General features: G+C 39.5%; 1 protein-coding gene across 1 annotated transcript; it reads right to left on the bottom strand.

The window, feature by feature from the left end:
* Window positions 1-12181: 12181 nt before the first annotated feature.
* LOC115921366 (slit homolog 2 protein-like) lies at window positions 12182-14764 on the bottom strand. The gene is made up of 2 exons (XM_030978788.1): window positions 13834-14764; window positions 12182-13086 (listed from the first exon to the last, which is right to left on the bottom strand). Exons 1-2 carry the CDS (start codon window positions 14762-14764, stop codon window positions 12182-12184), a joined length of 1836 nt encoding a protein of 611 aa, XP_030834648.1.
* Between the last annotated feature and the right edge of the window lie 5470 nt (window positions 14765-20234).

Here is a 20234-nt window from a genome sequence, read left to right as displayed (position 1 = left end):
GTTATATAATTTCGTCTGTATTTCTGTGTAAAGTGTAAATAACCAGTATTCGAGTCCCTGTTATAATAGTAATGATTTATCATGTACCTTTGTTAGAGAATTATAGCAAACTGTATGATTAAATCATGTTATGACCTCGTTATTTTTGCCGGCCGATATCGTCTGCAAAATTTGCTCGGTCCCATGTGTGTATTTTGGTGTGTGGCCTAAGGCTAAAAAGTCGGCACTACAGTCACTTAATTCACCTACTCCAGCAAAGCATAGAGAGTCAATGCTAATGCGTATTGACCTCTAGCACTGCATCCTTGCTGTGAGGAGGGTATTATTATACCTATACACAAATATACACACCACACATTATTGCACAGACAGTACACAGTCATGTCGATGCAGCTGTAAGCAAAGTTTGAATAGACTTACAATTTGAATTTTTAAATTATTCTTTTTAACATAAGTAGATAAAAAAAAATGTATTTTACTGCTATTTAGGTGTCATCAATTGTCACTAAAGTACCGATTTTTAGTGAAATCAGTTGAGTTTTGTACAGTGGTGTTTGAAATGTTGAGAATCAAAAGCACAGCTTTTACTACACAGCCAGGATAGTGATGCTCCTATGTGTGTAATTCACCCTCGACTTTGTACCGTCTATTAACCGAATCATTATCCTAATCCTAGCCTAGGCACATAAATATGCCGGCCTTGACAGTATAGGAACAACAATTTTGCATCTTGTTCCTGCACCTGTTTTTGTAATTACTGTGAGATTTAGTGCCGGTCATTATAGCATGACCTAAAAGGATGGATGCAGTTCCTGACACTTTAAGGGCAGAAGTGCTAGATTCCCGCTCACACCCAAGCTAACGTGTAGTTGCTTGTTACGAATCTTTCAGATATCGATCTGCATAAATGATTTGTTTTACATACCCAATTTATACATATTTTTTACATAGTTGATTTTATCTTGACAAAGTTTGTTAGATGATAACTATTACTAGACCTAACTCTTTTTTTTTAAAAAAATCTCTTTTAATTTAAAGGGCTTTGAGGAGGATAATGCTGCTACCAGCATGCTGGAAGACGTCATTGGAGGTGTAGAGGAACAGGAAGGGGCCGTGGATGAAGAAGAGGCAGTAGAGAATCTAGAAGAGAAGGAGGAGAGGGGGGGGGGGGAGATGCTGTACAACTTGTGAAGGGTATTTGTACAGTCGATGGTTGTTGAAGTGGGGGAAGAGCAAAATTCGAGCTTGCAGGATATCCTGCATGTGCTTCGGGAGCATTTGTATTTTTAAATTGTTTTTCATTGTTCTTATTATTTGTAAAGGATTTTAAAAACAATTTTTTTTTCTATGACGCAAGATCAAATTTCGCTCTTCCTTCACTTCGACAAGCCTCCTGTTTTACCAATACAAAAATTGAATGTTGAGTAGCCTACATTAAAAAAATGTTTTTGAGTACTTTGGCAATATTCGTCTTCATATACAATAGTTTCAAAATACTTTTGCAGTAATGAGTTTTAATGACATCCTCTTTAACCTCAATATACATTTAGAGTGCAATGCCTTTCCAATTTTTAGAAAAATTTCCTTGATGGAAGTTCTTTGCCATGAGTGTAAACTTGATGAAATTTTTGAGCCAAAGATATGTAGATTGTAAATGAGAAGCGAGAAGATTTCTTTTATTTGGGTTCAGCACAATTTGTTATTTCAAAAAAATTAAATAAATCTATTCACTTATGATTTCTAAACAACTGGTCAGTTTGCTCTTAATATTTGAACAGGGTTTTTCTTATGCCAAAGAGGTAACGTTGGAATATCATCTAATTGGGGAAAGAGTGTTTAAATGAGAACCATTACTTGTAATGGTAGTGTTTCCCTTTTGTAGGCAAAAACAAATTCTATAGATCATGATTTACACCACTTTGTATTTTCTGTCTGCTAAAGAGACACAGCACCTTTAAAGTTGGTAGCCCTCATTTGCACACCCTCCCCAACATATTATATTGCATGGGTAAAGCTCTTTGGCAGGAGAACACACTATACACTTCATGGAATTTGATGAAAGGAGTGCAAATGAGAGCTGCTGCCTTGAAGAGGAGTTTTTAGTTGGTAGCCGTTAACTACATTCAAGATTCAAGATTCAAATAAGGTTTTATTCATGACTTGTCAAAAAGTCCAAGGACTAAAAATGCAAGTTTAAATCAACATAAAAAGCATTCAAAAACATGTGTACATATACATATAAAGATAACATAGCAAATGAGAACAAATATATAACAATGAATAAATGGTTAAATCAAAACATTAAAGTAGTAACAAACAAAAAGGATTTTAAAAAAATACAACGTATGAAACATTGCTAACGAAAATGAATAAATGTTTACATTAAAACAAATAAAGTGTATACAGATACGTGAGTTCAATTAAATTAACTGTAACATTGGAAAATTGTGATAAAATGCAATACAAATTCCATTCAGAAGGTAGAGTGAGTATCAAAAAGTATTAAAAAGTATTAAAATTGGAGTATTGGCAGTGTGCTAAATGTGATATGAGTACAGTATAATATATAAACATATTGCACATGAAAACAATGGAATTCCATAGGTATTATTGGTCACAGTAAGAATAGCAGATAATTAAAGAATGTTGTACTGTAAAACCTCATCAGAGGAGAAAGAGGTGGAGAGGAAGAAGAGAGGAAGAGGCAGAGAGAGCAAAGAGAGAGAAAGAGAAAGAGAGAGAGAGAGACAGACATAGAGCTGAGAGAGAGGGAATTGGAGTGAAATAAAAATAGAGGGGAAAGACCAGAACTGAAGAAGAGAAAAGGAAATGTGAAAAGTAGCAAGTTCGAATATAGAAATGGGATGAGAGTGTAAGAGGAAGGATAAAAGTACATGCCATATCAAAATACGAATGAATGGAAGAACCCGCTATGCAAATCATCATGACAGTTCATATTGCACATAATTATATTGCTGAAATACATGACATACAACATACTGATAATTATCATTACCAATTATAATTTATCATTAATTTATCATTATTTAAAAGAAATGGAATTCCTTAGGTGTTATTGGTCACAGTAAGAAAAACATGATTATAGAATGTTGTACTGTAAAATATCATCAGACGAGAAAGAGGTGGAGAGGAGGAGGGAGAGACAGAAAGTGAGAGAGAGAGAGAAACAGGGAGGAGGAAGAAGAGAGGAAGAGGCAGAGAGAGCAAAGAGAGAGAGAGACAGACATAGAGCTGAGAGAGAGGGAATGGGAGTGAAATAAAAATAGAGAGGAAAGACCAGAACTGAAGAAGAGAAAAGGATTTGCACCATACTTTTAGAGCAGTTTTTAGATGCTATTACATCTTGTTTACAATCTGATTTACACACATTTATATTTTCAGCCTACAAAAGGGACAGTTACACTGTAGGTCATCATCAAGCAAAATAAATACTAAGATAATTTAAAATAAATACAAACATTGGGTGGAATTATTTTAAAGCTTTTCCTGTGCATTTACTGATGAGATGTACAACTTTAATCTTTGACAAAGTACATAAATACTAGTGCGTTATCTTGATTTACCTGTGGACTTGCTGTTTTACTGACATTTTGATGCAATAATCCTTGTTGGAATTTACAGTATTGAATGTTTATTTTGTTACTATGTTTGCTTCAATATAAAAATGTATATTTATTTATTCTTCTCATTTAGATATCTTAAATTAAAATAAGATGTTTCATTGTGACATTTGTTACTTACACCATTGTTTATTTTAATACCAATGTAAATTATTTTCAGTTAAGTACTAATATTTACTGCCTTAGTATGCTATAAATATCTGAAATATATCTGTTACATCCATTGGAATTACAAGGTTACTGCATAATACTTTAGTGTCATTTTTTTTCTTGAAATTTAAGTAGTAATAGATAATATGTGAAAGATATGTGGAGACTTTGAATACTTACGAGAGGTAAAAGTCTCTCAAACTTTATGAGAGACTTTTGACTTAAGAGAGACTTTTATGTGTAGACTTTGCTTTATGAAACAGAAAAGTCTCTCATAACTAAAGTCTCTCATAAGAAGGACACTTAAGAGAGACTTTGGGGTTTATGTCTAGACATAAATTCTTTATGAAACACCCCCAGCTATAGGCATGAGACTTGGTAGCAGGGGCGGATCCAGCCGGCGACAAGAGGGGGGGGGGGGCAAATCTTGAGAAAAAGTTTGGCGCCGACTTAGCCGGCCGGTAAATAAGGGGCGGGGGGGGGGGGCAGGGAAGAGCACATATATATATATTTATTTCAGTATTTTGAGGAAAATTCAGCGCCGACTCAGGCGATTGGTGAATAAGCGGGGGGGGGGGGGGGGGGGGGGATAAGAGCACTTTTTTTGTTGTTCCCAATTCGTGAGAAAATATTTAGCAACGATTCATCAAGCCGGTGAATAAGCGGGGGGGGGGGAGGGGAGGAAGGTGATGGAGGGGGGGGGGAGAACCACAATTTTGTTGAGGGAGTGAAAATATATATATATATATATTTATTTTTTTTTGGGGGGGGGAGGGGAGGGAGGGGGTCCGCTTTTGTTTTTTGTTTTAAAAAAGGTTAAATTTACCCTTTTGGGGGGCAGGGGAGGGGGGGGGGGGTCGGGCCGGAGAAATCGTCACGTGGATCCGCGTATGCTTGGTAGGTCTGGGTCAAAATCATGGGCGTCTATCGTGATCTACTAAAGATTGATTAGGGCGATTATTACCCCTTTTTTTCCTCCCCAGTCTGGCCCTGAGGGCTAGAAAAATAACCCTAACTCTATAAATTACCGTCAAATTAGCAGCCAAGACCCGCTCGCCCCCCCCCCCCTGGATCCGCCCTTGCGGGGCATCTAATATATAAGACGGGATTAAGAAAAAAAATAAACGCGTACAGCAGGATTTTGAAAAAAAAGTACCTCTTTTCTTGAAAATTGACGTTTTTTAACCCCTTATCGCGGCACCGCGCGGACCGCGTCCAATCTATTTTTTTTTTTAATTCATACGCATTTTCTTGGTCACGCAGGCTTACAGTAGTTGCCCATTTTCTCTTCAGATAAGTGCCTCCTCTCACCTCTGATAATTGCCCCTATTCAAATCTTAGAAATACTCATTTTAAGTTTGACAAGTTCCCCCAATTCCCCTCTGATAAGTGCTCTTTTCATCTCAGATGACTTAGGCCTACCCTTTTCACCACTAATAAATGCCCCTTTTATTTTGACACGTACCCCTTTTCCTTTCTAATATATTCTCTTTTCCCTCCCTTTAAGTGCTCTTTCCCCTTCTCATAATTACCCCTTTTCATCTCTGATAAATGCCCCGCTTATTTTAACATGTCCCTTTTTTTAGTTTAATAAGAACCACTTCCCCCTTTTCATGAAAGCCCCTTTTCACCTGTTATGAATGCCCCTATCAAAATCTGATTGGTGCCCCTTTTCCGATGACGAATGTCCATCTCCCATTTTTATAAGTGCCTTTATTTTTATTCGTGTTGAGTGCCTCTTTATAGGTGTAAGAAGTGCCCCATTTTCACCTCTGATAACTTTCGCTTTGTACTTTGACACGTACTCATTTTCTTTTCTATTAAGTGTCTTATCTTTTTTTGCTAAGTATCCCCTTTTCTATCACATTAAAGAAGTCCCTAATTTTAAGCGACTAAGAGAAATTTCGCTCGCATTTATAGATGAAATAATCATGTTACCTATAAAATGTCTTTTCAGTCTTCAGTTATGAGAATGTGCTTATAAACCCTATCGGGATTGGGTTTTTCCTTCTTCATAAGTTGTATTTTTTCGCACTACCACTACAAAGTGAATTTTCACACCATCACACCCAACTGCAAAATATGATATTTTGTAGGCCTATGATACGTATAAAGAGAAACAAATATTGAAATCATCCCTTATAATGCAATCACAATGTAGGGGTATCTACCTAATATGTCTAAAAAATTGTATATTTTCACCTTTGAGATTTCCCTTTGTTGGTGCCCTTTTTTGTTGGTAAATGCCCCCCCCCCCCTCCCACTTTGGAAGTCGCACCGCCGTCCCTGAGCTATATATATAGCTTGTAAGATATTTTGTTATATCCTCGCTTTTTCCCCTCCCTATTTAGCTGTTTCGTCATATTTCGAGCAGATTATGTTAAAGTATAAAGTGAAAAAAATAATGAAAAATAGTCCTATTTGTTATAGTCTATGTTGTTGACATCACTGTCCGCATGCACTAACCAATAACATCCCCATGAAAAGACCCTGCCATTTGGGGGTGGGCCAACTAGAAATGTGTCAGACAAAATAATGTAAGATCTTTTTATTAACCAAAATTAGCTCCCTCACCCGTTAAGCGTCAGCTAGCTGACGACCAGGGGGGGGGGGGGCTTGGACCCCTGGAAAAAAGTGTAAAAACACGATAAAGGGCCCCCCCCCCAAAAAAAAAATAAATAAATAAATAAATAAATAAATAAATAAAAAAATAAAAAATAAAAAAAATAAATAAATAAATAAATAAAAAAAAAAAAAAAAATGAGTGCTCTCGGGATGCGTAATTATTATTATTTTTGTAGTCTGATGTTGTCAAGATTGCTTGTAATTTTTTTCTTTCAGTTTCTGATATTACTGATATAATAGTGAGGTTTTATGTTATTTTCATTTATTTTGAAAAATACTGACTTTAACTTAAAGTGATATGACATTAGGCCACTGCCCTGACATAGCATAATGAATAGAACACGGGTCTATTCAATTTAGTATACGCTACGAATTCTATAAAAGGGCACCAATGAATAAGGAAGTTTGGCTTTTTAATAGCTTGCACCTGTAATTTTTGAACAGTTATTAGATATGGTTTTAGGACAAGAAGCAGAAGATAATTCATTGCTCGGCAGTCTAATTGATTGTATTTGAAACAGAGTATCTCATATACCTGATATATAATAGTACACTGTCAATTATTAAAACAAATAACTAAATAAACAAAGAAATAATGGACCTCTTTACCCAAGACTGTGGGTCTGTATCGTTGAGCACTAATTTATTCTGCTCGGGTATACAGGCGAGGTGGGGTGAATGCTTTCAAATGTAAAAGGCCCTTTGTATTGATCACTTCGTGCTAGATTAGGGCGCTTTTATTAAATTTATAGGAGAAGTAAAACCCTGTTCATGGGTGTCGATCCCGGGGGGGGGGGGTGGGGGATATATCCCCCCCCCCCAATATTTCAGGTGGAGGGGGGGTGGCCTGTACAATCATCCCCCCAATAATTCCCCATAACAAAAAATAAATGAAGAGAAAATTTAATGATGAGAGCCCTATGAGAGTTATTACTCGCAAGATGACCATCAATGTACATATTTTGCTATCTCATTTTCATAATACATACATAATATACGAAGTAAATGAGACAACCGTATATGAGACAAAAATCAATTGAATTCTCGCTCATACGGCTTCATCAGGAATTGATGAATTTATTCAATTTGTTCAATCAACAGCATCATAAAAATGCAGTGCGCCGAATGCGAAGACGCAGCGTTTAAAAGCAACGAGCTAAATGTTAAGCGCGAAGCACAAAAGTAGCAATGTGCAATGCACATCAGACAATCCTGGACAGTGTAAACATAGATGAACTCTGTTACGAATTCGTGATGAGATCCGAGACAAGGAGAAAGCTTCCGCGCTTCGCGCGGGAGCGGGGAAAACTGAATTCATACAAGGATTTAGAGTCGAGAACGGTACAACTATTCGTTTTCTTTCTCTAATAATTTAATGAAAGGTCATGGCTTTCGCGCTTCGCGCGGGAGGGGGGGGGGAACTGAAACTGAATTTAGACAAGGATTAAGAGTCGAGAATGGTACAACGAATCGTTTTTCTTTCTTTAATAATCTAATGAAACGTCAGAGCTTCCGCGCTATGCGCGGAGGAAGGGGAACTTGATTCAAACATTAAGGATTAGGAGTCGAGAATGGTTCATCGAATCGCCTACTTTCTTTAATAATCTAATGAAATGTCAGAAAAGGAACTTTTTCAAACAAGGATTAATAGTCGAGAACGGTACAACGAATCGTCTTTCTTTAATTATCTAATGAAACGTTAGAGCTTCCGCGCTTCGCGCGTGGGGGGGGGGGGGAACTGAATTCAGACAAAGATTAAGAGTCGAGAATGGTACATCGAATCGTCTTCTTTCTGTAATAATCTAATGAGATGTCAGAGCTTCCGCGCTACGCGCGGAGGAAAGGAAACTTAATTTAAACAAGGATCAAGAGTCGAGAACGGTCCAACGAATCGTCTTCTTTCTCTATTAATTTAACGGAACGTCAAAGCTTCCGCGCTTCGCGGGGGAGGGGGAATACTCCACCTCCCTGCACCCAACCCCTGGGAGCGCGCTTCGCGTGCTCACTACCGCCCCCTAAAATGAAATCCTGGCTTCGCGCTTGGGGAGGGGGTGTAACCTGCCACACGCTTCTACCTCTTGGTTGCTTTGATCCATTGCCGAAAATATTTTGGCACCTATCATCCCCCCAACCACGGATACAAATCGACACCCTTGACCCTGTTCATTACTTTCATGCTGTAAATGAGTTGTTTACAGGCTGGAAAAGGATAATACGGGACAGTAGAGAGTGAATAAAACAAGGAAATTAAAATTGAACATGTAAAAAACGTTATAAACCTGGCAATAAGAGGCTCTTGAATCCAGTTTTAAAATGGACATGGCTTTGTGGCTAAAGCTACCGGCCGCAGATTACGCTGACGTAGCTGACGACTGGCACAGCTGCGCCAGTCCACAGGCACCCCACCCAAAAAAGGGCTCTTTTGAGGAATGACCACTGGCTAATGGCCAAGGGTCCCCGATAGTTTTTTTTCTACACCCCCCCCCCCTGCAATTGGTCCTTTTTGAAAATGTTTTTTGAGGAATCCTTTCCCTTACATCAACAACAACAACAATAATTATTAACTCCAAAATTTGAATAAATGTTCATTTTCTAATATCTTGCTTTTCCGGCAAAATATTTAAATTAATTGTAAACATTATGGGGATCGATATTCTCAGACTTTATTAGATTTTCTTTCCGTTTCGTTCTCTCTCTTTTCTTTCTGGTTCTCTTTTTTTCTCCCCCCCCCCCCCCCCCCCCCCTCCCCCCTCCGATCCCTCCCCCTCTCTGTCTCTCTCTGTCTCTCGCTTCTCAGCCTCTCACTGTCTGTATGTCTGTCTCCCCGTCTTTGCCCTCTACTTCTCCCTCTCGACCGATCTCTCTGGCATTGTTTCGCTCGAAACTACAACATTTATATACAATTTGAAGTACTTACAAAAATTCGGGAAAACCCGACATTATCTTTTGTCAATTATCAATAAAACAATTCAAAATCGTTACAAATTCTAATTCTACTTTCACTAATATTGTCATGAAAAGGTTAGTAGACCATATGGGTTCAGCTATAGGGGGCACATGCCAGGGGCGGATCCAGCCGGCGGCGAGGGAGGGGTCCGAGAAGTGTTTAGCGGCGACTTAGCCGGCCAACCGAATAAGCTGGGGGGGGGGGGTGTATTGAGCATTTTCTTTTTGGAGTTCGACGGCGGGGGATGTATGGAGCTCTATCTTCTTACTTAACACCCCCTTCCCCTCCCTTTGAGCAAAAAAAAAATAACGTAAATACCATCTGTTTTTAAAAAACCTATTTAGGGGGGCAGGGGAGGGGGCCCGGGCTCACCCTGGATCCGCCACTGGCACATGCCAAACTCCCAGACCCCTTCCCTTATCGAATGTCGAAATTGAAAGATGGGAGGGAACAACGGGAAGGAGAGAGAGAGAGAGAGAGGAGAAGGTAGAGAAAGAGAGAGAGAGATTGAAAGGAATTGGAACCAAAGGGATAAATTTATTCATGGAGCCTCATCAGTATCGATGCTGTTCTTAATCCTGAAGGTCACCCTGCAATTATTACTAGCCAATCAAATGCCAGCTAGCCTAGCTGCTAGCTCATGACATCTCGACACAATGATATGACATTCTTGCAAGATCCTAAGTATTTCATGCACCACGTACGATCAACATGATAGAACCCCCCCCCCCCCCCCCCCCCGGCCGATCCTCCCATAACTTACTTATGCCACATGAGCATGTGACTTTATATTCTTGTAAACGAAAGTGGGAAAATGTAAAGCAGCAAAGTGCTTCCTTTTGGCTTTTTCGTGTAATTTTAAAGATTAAAAAAAAACAGAGAATCGGTTTTGATACATTGCTTTATCTCACAACTTGAAGCGTAGTCGCAACTTGAAATCAATACATTTTGGAAATATGATTAGGGTGATCATGTTATATACAATATTCTATTAACAACCAAGCGGCATAAAAATGAATTTAATCTCGAATTAAATCAAAATGAGAGATACAGAGGAACTTTAATACATGTTAATTATTATGTGCTAAATAAATCGAAAGGGGTTATCATCAAGGCTCAAATTAATTTTTTGTCCACGGGGGCTCTTCCAAAAAAAAGAGCCCCCGTGAGCCTTCTCACGGGGGCTCTTTTAGTGCTGACGGGGGCTCCTATTTTAATACAAATTTCTATTGAATCTGTACCCATGAAACTCTTAAATTCCTTGATATTTTATCATTATCATTTATTTAAGTCGGCATTTTCCCTCTTAGAAATATTGACCTTGATCCCGTGACGACATTCTCTCCATTTCTTCCCGCTCTGCACATAATGTTCTCCTCATTATTCGGAGCAACCTTATTTACATTCTTTCTTTATTGTAAGTCTTAACCATATCCTTCCAAAACACAGGGGCGGATCTAGCTTTTTGCTTAGGGTGGGGGGGGCGGGTAACCCAAATACGATGTGGAGCATCGTCCACGAGCCGCGTAGCGGCGAGGCGATTTTTTTGGTGCTCACCCTCGTAAGTAATGTTTTCCTGGCATCTACTTACATGCAGAGCATTGTCCACGAGCCGCGAAGCGGCGAGGCGTTTTTTTTGGTGCTATTTTGAACCCCGTTAGTGATGTTTCCCTGGCATCTACTGACATCTACTAATACTTTGTAGGTCTTGACACATGATAGCATTTTTCTATGCACATCACATTTTCACTTGGCAGCCAAGGGGGAGGGGGTTAAACCCCTAAACCGCCTAGATCCGCCCCTGCATTGGTGATTTCCTTCTCAATATTGATTTACTGGTCGAGTTACATTATTTGCTAGTCTTTTAGCTGCACTGCGAGCTTCCGTTCTTTGTATCGGTAATACTCATAGAAATGGGAGAGAAAGCGCCATCTCAGTTCCATTTCATTGGTTAAAGGTTTGAAAATTGATACCCAATATTATGTTAAAGTTATATCAGAAAAGATAATCTTTATTTTATAATTCCACGGGGGCGATTTTTAATTTTGCAATTAACCATCTGACGGGGGCGATTGTGGAGCTCACGGGGGCGAATCGCCCACCGCCCCCGTGTATTTTGAGCGTTGGATAATAATAATAGCTAGTTCTTATATAGCGCTTTTCAGGACCGAAGGCCCTCTCAAAGCGCTTTACAGATATATATATATTATTACCCCGGTTATAGGATTCAGGCTTACTCGCACACAATGTATGCGCATTCTCCACTCCCCGGGGAGCATTCCAGCCAGGCGTATTTTTTACAAGCGCACACTTGCTAATCTAACCACATTAGCTTTCGCATCCTACCGGGTACCCATTTATCATTATTATCAGGCATATATACTTCAACTATTTCAATAGTCGTATTCATCACCTATCTACATGTTCAACCTTAACACAGTCGCATTACATCTGAACATGATACAATAGGCTATTGAAATTCGTCTCGAAGTGCATGGTTTCTAAAGAGTCTTTGTGATCATGTTCATGTAGCATTATGACATAGATCTATCTCTCTGTTGCAAATATGATTATGGTGGGGGGGGGCGGGGTGTGCCACCTCCCCCTTCTTCCCTCGCCCCCTCCTCCATCTCCCCGCAGCTCTACTCTATTATGAACAGCCGTAATTATTTGAACGAACAACATAAAGAAGAAAAAACAAGATCTTCCTCTTTTCCCATATTTTGCCGGGATCGGCCGTCTCTAGTGATCCCTCCCTCTTGTCTGGGTCGGTCATTGTGATATGAACAACCACTGTCGTTTCAAACCACACATTACCCTACTCGGGAGGAATGACATGGTTTGTTTTCCGATTAACCTTCAAAAGTTTGACGAACTTGGTCCAGAAATATTCCTGTTCTTTTGCGTCTTCCGTCCAAGTGAGGTATGTCCCATGGTCGCTGAGGAATAGTCTTACCAGGAACGGTAACTCCTCGTCTGGGATGTCTTCTAAGAAGATCACCACCATGTTCTCGAGTTGGTAGTCGTTGACGTGGTCCAAAGCTGTCCGGAACTTGACAAGGAACCAGTTATTCCGAACAGCATTCCTACTCACTAACAGGATGGTTTTATAACTCTTCTCGACGACGTAATGGATGGCATCGAGATAATGCATACCGATGATGAGGTCCTCATCGCCTAAGACGTTTCTATCAAAGTCGGGAAGTCGCTCTTCCAGAGCAGGTTTGAGGTGCGCCCTCAGCCATTCGTCGTCGTCATCGTCACACATGACGTTGAGGTCAAATGCGAACTCACCATGACCGCGGACATCCTCGATTTCGTCGTACCCTAAGACAGCAAGCTTGAGGAGGAATAGTTTATTCCTCAACGCCCATCGATTACGATAGCATAGTAAGAAAAGTACGACAACACCAATACAAGCGAGAACTAGCAGGCTGATTAACGTAATGTTGGGACTGCAGTATTTCTCTGGTTGGAAGGTCAGCAAGGGCTTTTGCTTCAGAGGATCTAGAGAAGCAGAAGAGCAGTATGTCTGATCAGCATGGATGACACGCACAGGTCCACTAAGCCAGTCAACCAGCCACGCAATATCACACGAACACACGATGGGGTTATTTACCAGCTCTATAGCAGAAAGAGTGGACTTGATCACTTTGAAGGTGCTGTAGTTAAAGGTTGTCAGGTCGTTGTCAGTCAGCGTCAATGTAGTCAACAGAGGACTTTCTGTAAAGAAATCGTCAGAGATATAACTTATGTGATTATCATCAAAATAAAGTGCCAGAAGTTGTCCTAAACCTTGAAGAAGACCAGGCGAAATGTGTTTCAGATGGTTTTGTTCCAAGTGCAGTTCTTTCAAGGATCTTAAACCCGAAAACAGTCCCGTCTCAATGGATGCCAGTTCGCAGTTTTTCAGATAGAGTTTTGTTAATGAAGTTAAGTTTGAAAACACACCTCTCGGCAGACCACCGATAGGATTGTTGTTAAGGTATATAGCCCGTAAATATCCCAGTCTATGAAACAGGGATAAGTTTCTCGACGAATCCCAGAGACTATTGATAGTCACTATAGAACCTGTCAAGTCCATTAACTCGAGCAATGTTGTACTTTTAAACGTTTCTCCTGGTATAAACGAGCCATCCCCAAAGTAAGGAACTTGGTGCCAGATATTGAATGATGTCAGGAGAGGTGACCATAATGACATCACCTGAAGGTTACACCCAGGCACATCAAGAATCGCCAAGTTTCCAAGTCCGTGGAAAGATTTTATTTCCAGAGAGGAGAGATCCTCGTTATTGGACAAATCTAAGAGCGTCAAATTCCACAAACCATGGAATGAAAATGAATTTATTTCCACCAATCTATTGTCCTGTAAATACAACTCATCTAAATCTATTGTCCATCTGAAGTCATTTGGGTTAATGCTGTGAATTTCATTGTACCCTAGATCGAGAACTCGTAGTTCTTTCATACCCGCGAAGTACTCTGGTTCTATTGCACGAATATCATTGCTACTCAAAATGAGCTTGTATAGGTTGGTCAAATTTGAAAACATGGAGTGATTCAGGGGATTTATCTCATTGAAAGATAGATCGAGGAAGGACAGAGGGGCATTGGAGAGTGGACTGAAGAAATTAGGTGGGATGGTTGTCAAGCCGCTTCCGATGGCTGAAAGTCCCTTGATGCCCGAGATGGCCACACCATGGAACAGCTGAGTCAACACCTCAATGGCCATTGGGAGGGCACCCACGATCAGGTTCTGAGCCTGTAGCGGCGCGATGGCTGCAGGATCGATGAACTGTATCGGGTCCGTAATGACAATGGTATCCATAGGGCACAAGATGACGAATGTCTCAGGGGTTAGTTTTGTTATTCCGTTGTAACCAAAGTTAAAATCTGGCGCTACTAGATCGCTACAAGAAGTAATTGTAATGGATGTCAGCCTGTTGTATGCCATATCGAGGCTTCGCAAGTTGGGTGACGATCTCAGAGACCCGTCTGGTACAGACGTGAAATTGCAACCATCTAATACGAGAAGTTTCAGTTGTTGAAGCCATTCAAAGGCATCACCTGATGCTAGACTCGGATTGTTGCTCAGGTCAAGGATAACCAATTTCTGGAGCGGTTTGAATGCTCCCGGTTCAGTGCTGGTGATGTCATTTCTAGAAAGATCGAGGAAGAACAGGAGAGTGTATCGGATAAAGGAGTCGTTCTGAAGATTGCGGATATAATTCAGGGACAGATCAAGACGCAGTGTATCTGAGGGAAGATCGCCCGGTACGCTGTCAAGACCTTTGTCTCTGCAATAGGCCTTCTTCTCAGTCACATCATAATCACACATTCCCGAAGTGAGAGCCGATGCGACCCGAAGAGAGGCCGATTCGTTGCCGGGCGTCGTCGTCATCATCTCGTCTCGTCGGCTAATCACTTGCGGTATGAACACCAGCAATGAAAAAAAATAGTCAACGAAGCCATTCTCATGCTTTGGAACATCAGGTGCTGTAAGAAAAAAAGGAGTCACAGTTATTATAATAAATTACATTTCCTTTGAAGCTATAGGTGAGCCATTAATAAAGGGCCGCCATCAACAGTAGTCAAAACAGCATCAACATTGCTCACAAAGATGTCACAGGGCTAAAAGCAGAATACCGCTTTTTTAGTTTATAGAAGGTTGACTCCTGATGAACCAGATATATTAGAAAGACATAATCTGTGACAAAGTTGGCGGAGGGGGGGGGGGGGGACAAAGAATAGGAAATGTATGCATTTTTGAAGATTTAGAGGACCTGTATAATTGGTAATGCCGGTACAACTATAATGACGTCATACACTATTTGAATCATCCAAAGTATCCCTTTTTTTCTATTCGGAACATATTTCGTTTGATGGAGGGTATGTAAAGATAATTGTTCATGGAATTAAAGTTTGTTCTTAAATTATGATAACCGAACGGATGATGTCTTTAAAATAATTACAATGAAATATCATCTCTTGGTGACATCACACACGAGTACACGATTACTTCAGTAGTAATGAAAACAGTTGATTTGGCATGACTGTCCTATGCTATCAACGTGATGGGGAAAGTTCTTGGAGTGGCAATGAATCCCATTTTCACCCTCTTGCTCCTACCAGTATGCGAGTCATTCCATATTGTACAATGAAAAAGATGAAGAAAACAGGCCCTAGTGTGTCGCAAGTAGAAAAGAGGCAATGTTTATTGACGCCTCAACAGGGTGTGGTAGCTTACAAGCCCCCCCCCCCCCCCCCCTCCCCCCTCCCCTCCCCCCCCCCCCCCCCCCCCCCCCCATCCCTTCGACAAGCAGAAGAGCAATAAGGGTATGATTTTAAAAAATAGGCATATAACGAAATGTTCTTACCTTCTGGTAGAAAATGGTGATCAAACTGCCTTTCCTGGCAACCAGCGTCCTTCAACTTTTGCGATGAAAGTCTCCAAGTTGATAAGCCAGACGTATATCAAAGAGGATGTAGAAAATACTACAGAGGTTTCATACTATTCTGTATCAAACTGTAATTATTGTGCGATGAAAATGATCTAAATAAGTTGAAAAGCCAAATAGAATAAGCATGCACTTGAAGCAAAAGTAATCAAAGTTTCATACTTACTATTCTCTTTCCCAGACGTAACGCCGTTTTTTAAATCTTGAAAGAAAGTTTATATGAGCATAGAGGAATAGGCATAACTCTCTTACTTTGAAGTTTGAATAACCTTCTTAACCTCTAATTCAAGCAATGCCAAGTTTTCCTGAAATTGAAATTTAGCCGAGGGAGCCAGGGGCGCATCGGAATAAAACATACATTTATAAGGTTTTAAAAACAAATATTTGATGACGCCAAAACTTTACTCTGCCTTCGAATCAGACTACTGCCAACCTGCCACACAGTACTTTCAATTTGATCATGTTTATATTAAATCTCAAAGCGATTCATCTGATTGGTGGTCCATTGTGAAGCAAGAAATGTCAAGTTTATAAGTATTCTCACTGCATATGCATTTTCTTTATCAGCTTTGGTTTCTACATAACTAAAGACTGAAGGGTGGCGTGTCCAGGCCTTCGCTTTAGGAGGGGCGACACATGTCTCCTTACTTTGGAGCTGTAATTCATATTGCTTATTGAAATAAACAACTTATGTAATTGTATGCATTGTAGAGGAGGCAGGGGTTACTAAACTGACTATTTGGGAAAGAGTCTGGAGAGAATATGTACATAATTATTTTGTGCTTTCCATGTGCAATCTTGACTCTCAAAAGATTGCCTCAATATGCTAACTATACTTTTATACAGAAGTGATAACAGTCTTTTTCTGTCTCTCTTTCTCTGGTCTCTAATCCGTCCGGAGGGGGCAAATAGCCCCTTTCCCCTCCTTCAAATACGCTAGTGGCTGAAAGGCAACGAAGCAATCAAAAGTATTAAAGTGATTTGGTAACTTTGTCTCAGATTCTGAAACAAAATCCTGAATTTTTTAGCTCATGCTGCAATGATAATTATACATCTTTAGTTTAGTCAGGAACCCCATGACATTTACAATAGCCGATCGCCTGTCCGATTATCAAGATATTTAAGATTGGAAATCGAAATTTAAAAATTCGTTTTTCTAACAGTTTTTATAGCACTACAGTCTATTGGGGGAAACGATTTTTTACTTCATGAGGCACTTCAAGATCATTTTGAAGCGCTATTTTGTTTAGGGCTTCAATATCACACCATATCACAGACACTCGTAACACGTTAGGCCATCAGTGCATCTCAGATTTAACATTGTTAAACGATGCCTTTAATGTGAACAAGAGGCAAGAATCTGAAAGGGGGAAGTTCAACCTAATTTCAGGTTGAGTTCGATTAAGCATTGAAAGTAGGACATTAAGCAGAATAATCAAATTTTGAGGCTTTAAAGAAAGAAAATTAGGTTTGATTTAGATTTAAATACCACTAAACAAATTGGCCCGGTATCATTGAGATTCAGGATGTCATTGATCTGTAATTTCCATAACATTTTTTTCATTTCATTTCGCTTATTTTCAATAAAATAAAATAAAGTACATGGGATTGCAATGTACATGCATAGTAAAACAATGAAACTTATATAACAATATATTTGTAATTGGTCCACAGTGTACAACAGGCATATAAAACAGGTTGGTCATGGATGGGACTGTTGAAAAGCTGGGCTTGTAGATTGCAGCCCCCTATAACTTATAGTTGCCAAAATAGTAGGCCTATATCCATAATAAGGGAACACACAATAACAATTGAAGGATCAACGCGATTCTGAGGCTGTTATGGTGGCCATGTACTTAGTATAGTATGATGGCATGCGAGTTAATGAGGCCAATGTATTTGACTCATGATCTTTTCTTTTTAAACGACCTATAATAATATGCTATCCATAATATATTTTAATTAGTGCCCCAAGGGAGAAAACACTAAAGACAAAAGTATGATATTTTTTACACGACGCACGAGTTGTCCTTGTCTACGTCACAATCCACTGACCTAATTGCCATCTGAGAATCGCACTTAGTTATTTATCTCATATTTCAAACAATCATAATCGTAAGGGTTGGATTGCCTTTTTAGTATTCACTGTCCATTCGTTGCCGGGCGTCGTCGTCATCATCTCGTCTCGTCGGCTAATCACTTGCGGTATGAACACCAGCAATGAAAAGAGAATGGCCAACGAAGCCATTCTCTTGCTTTGGAACATCAGGTGCTGTAAGAAGAAAAAAAGGAGTCACAGTTATTATAATAAATTGCATTTCCTTTGAAGCTATAGGTAAGCCATTAATAAAGGGCCGCCATCAACTGTCAAAACAGCATCAACATTCATTTGCTCACAATGATGTCACAGGGCTAAAAGCAGAATACCGCTTTTTTAGTTTATAGAAGGTTGACTCCTGATGAACCAGATATATTAGAAAGACATAATCTGTGACAAAATTGGCGGAGGGGGGGGGGGGACAAAGAATAGGAAATGTATGCATTTTTGAAGATTTAGAGGACCTGTATAATTGGTAATGCCGGTACAACTATAATGACGTCATACACTATTTGAATCATCCAAAGTATCCCTTTTTTTTCTATTCGGAACATATTTCGTTTGATGGAGGGTATGTAAAGATAATTGTTCATGGAATTAAAGTTTGTTCTTAAATTATGATAACCGAACGGATGATGTCTTTAAAATAATTACAATGAAATATCATCTCTTGATGACATCACACATGAGTACACGGTTACTTCAGTAGTAATGAAAACAGTTGATTTGGCATGACTGTCCTATGCTATCAACGTGATGGGGAAAGTTCTTGGAGTGGCAATGAATCCCATTTTCACCCTCTTGCTCCTACCAGTATGCGAGTCATTTCATATTGTACAATGAAAAAGATGAAGAAAACAGGCCCAAGTGTGTCGCAAGTAGAAAAGAGGCAATGTTTATTGACGCCTCAACAGGGTGTGGTAGCTTACACGTCCCCCCTCCCTCCTCCCCCCCCCCCCCCCCCCCCCCCATCCCTTCGACAAGCACAGAGAAGAGCAATAAGGGTATGATTTAAAAAAAAAATAGGCATATAACGAAATGTTCTTACCTTCTGGTAGAAAATGGTGATCAAACTGCCTTTCCTGGCAACCAGCGTCCTTCAACTTTTGCGATGAAAGTCTCCAAGTTGATAAGCCAGACGTATATCAAAGAGGATGTAAAAAATACTACAGAGGTTTCATACTATTCTGTATCAAACTGTTATTATTGTGCGATGAAAATGATTTAAATAAGTTGAAAAGCCAAATAGAATAAGCATGCACTTGAAGCAAAAGTAATCAAAGTTTCATACTTACTATTCTCTTTCCCAGACGTAACGCCGTTTTTTAAATCTTGAAAGAAAGTTTATATGAGCATAGCGGAATAGGCATAACTCTCTTACTTTGAAGTTTGAATAACCTTCTTAACCTCTAATTCAAGCAATGCCAAGTTTTCCTGAAATTGAAATTTAGACGAGGGAGCCAGGGGCGCATCGGAATAAAACATACATTTATAAGGTTTTAAAAACAAATATTTGATGACGCCAAAACTTTACTCTGCCTTCGAATCAGACTACTGCCAACCTGCCACACAGTACTGTACTTTCAATTTGATCATGTTTATATTAAATCACAAAGCGATTCATCTGACTGGTGGACCATTGTGACGCATGAAATATCAAGTTTATAAGTATTCTCACTGCATATGCATTTTCTTTATCAGCTTTGGTTTCTACATAACTAAAGACTGAAGGGGTGGCGTATCCAGGCCTTCGCCTCAGGAGGGGCGACACATGTCTTCTTACTTTGGAGCTGTAATTCATATTGCTTATTGAAATAAACAACTTATGTAATTGTATGCATTGTAGAGGAGGCAGGGGTTACTAAACTGACTATTTGGGAAAGAGTCTGGAGAGAATATGTACTTAATTATTTTGTGCTTTCCATGTGCAATCTTGGCTCTCAAAAGATTCCCTCAATATGCTAACTATACTTTTATACAGAAGTGATAACAGTCTTTTTCTGTCTCTCTTTCTCTGGTCTCTAATCCGTCAGGAGGGGGCAAATAGCCCCCTTTCCCCTCCTTCAAATCCGCTAGTGGCTGAAAGGCAACGAAGCAATCAAAAGTATTAAAGTGATTTGGTAACTTTGTCTCAGATTCTGAAACGAAATCCTGATTTTTTTAGCTCATGCTGCAATGATAATTATAAATCTTTAGTTTAGTCAGGAACCCCATGACATTTACAATAGCCGATCGCCTGTCCGATTATCAAGATATTTAAGACTGGAAATCGAAATTTAAAAATTCGTTTTCCTAACAGTTTTTATAGCATTACA

This window comes from Strongylocentrotus purpuratus, unplaced genomic scaffold (assembly GCF_000002235.5).
Source record: "Strongylocentrotus purpuratus isolate Spur 01 unplaced genomic scaffold, Spur_5.0 spur5_scaffold_1, whole genome shotgun sequence".
NCBI lineage: Eukaryota > Metazoa > Echinodermata > Echinoidea > Camarodonta > Strongylocentrotidae > Strongylocentrotus > Strongylocentrotus purpuratus.
This window is presented reverse-complemented; position numbering and strand designations above follow the sequence as displayed.

Bases quoted from the DNA above. Each gene is read 5' to 3' on its own strand.
- LOC115921366 (XM_030978788.1), bottom strand. From the start codon at position 14,764: ATGACGACGACGCCCGGCAACGAATCGGCCTCTCTTCGGGTCGCATCG. The intron at 13,087-13,833 runs GTATGAAAGAAC...ATTTCTTTACAG, and splicing joins AGAACCAGAGTACTTCGCGG to AAAGTCCTCTGTTGACTACA.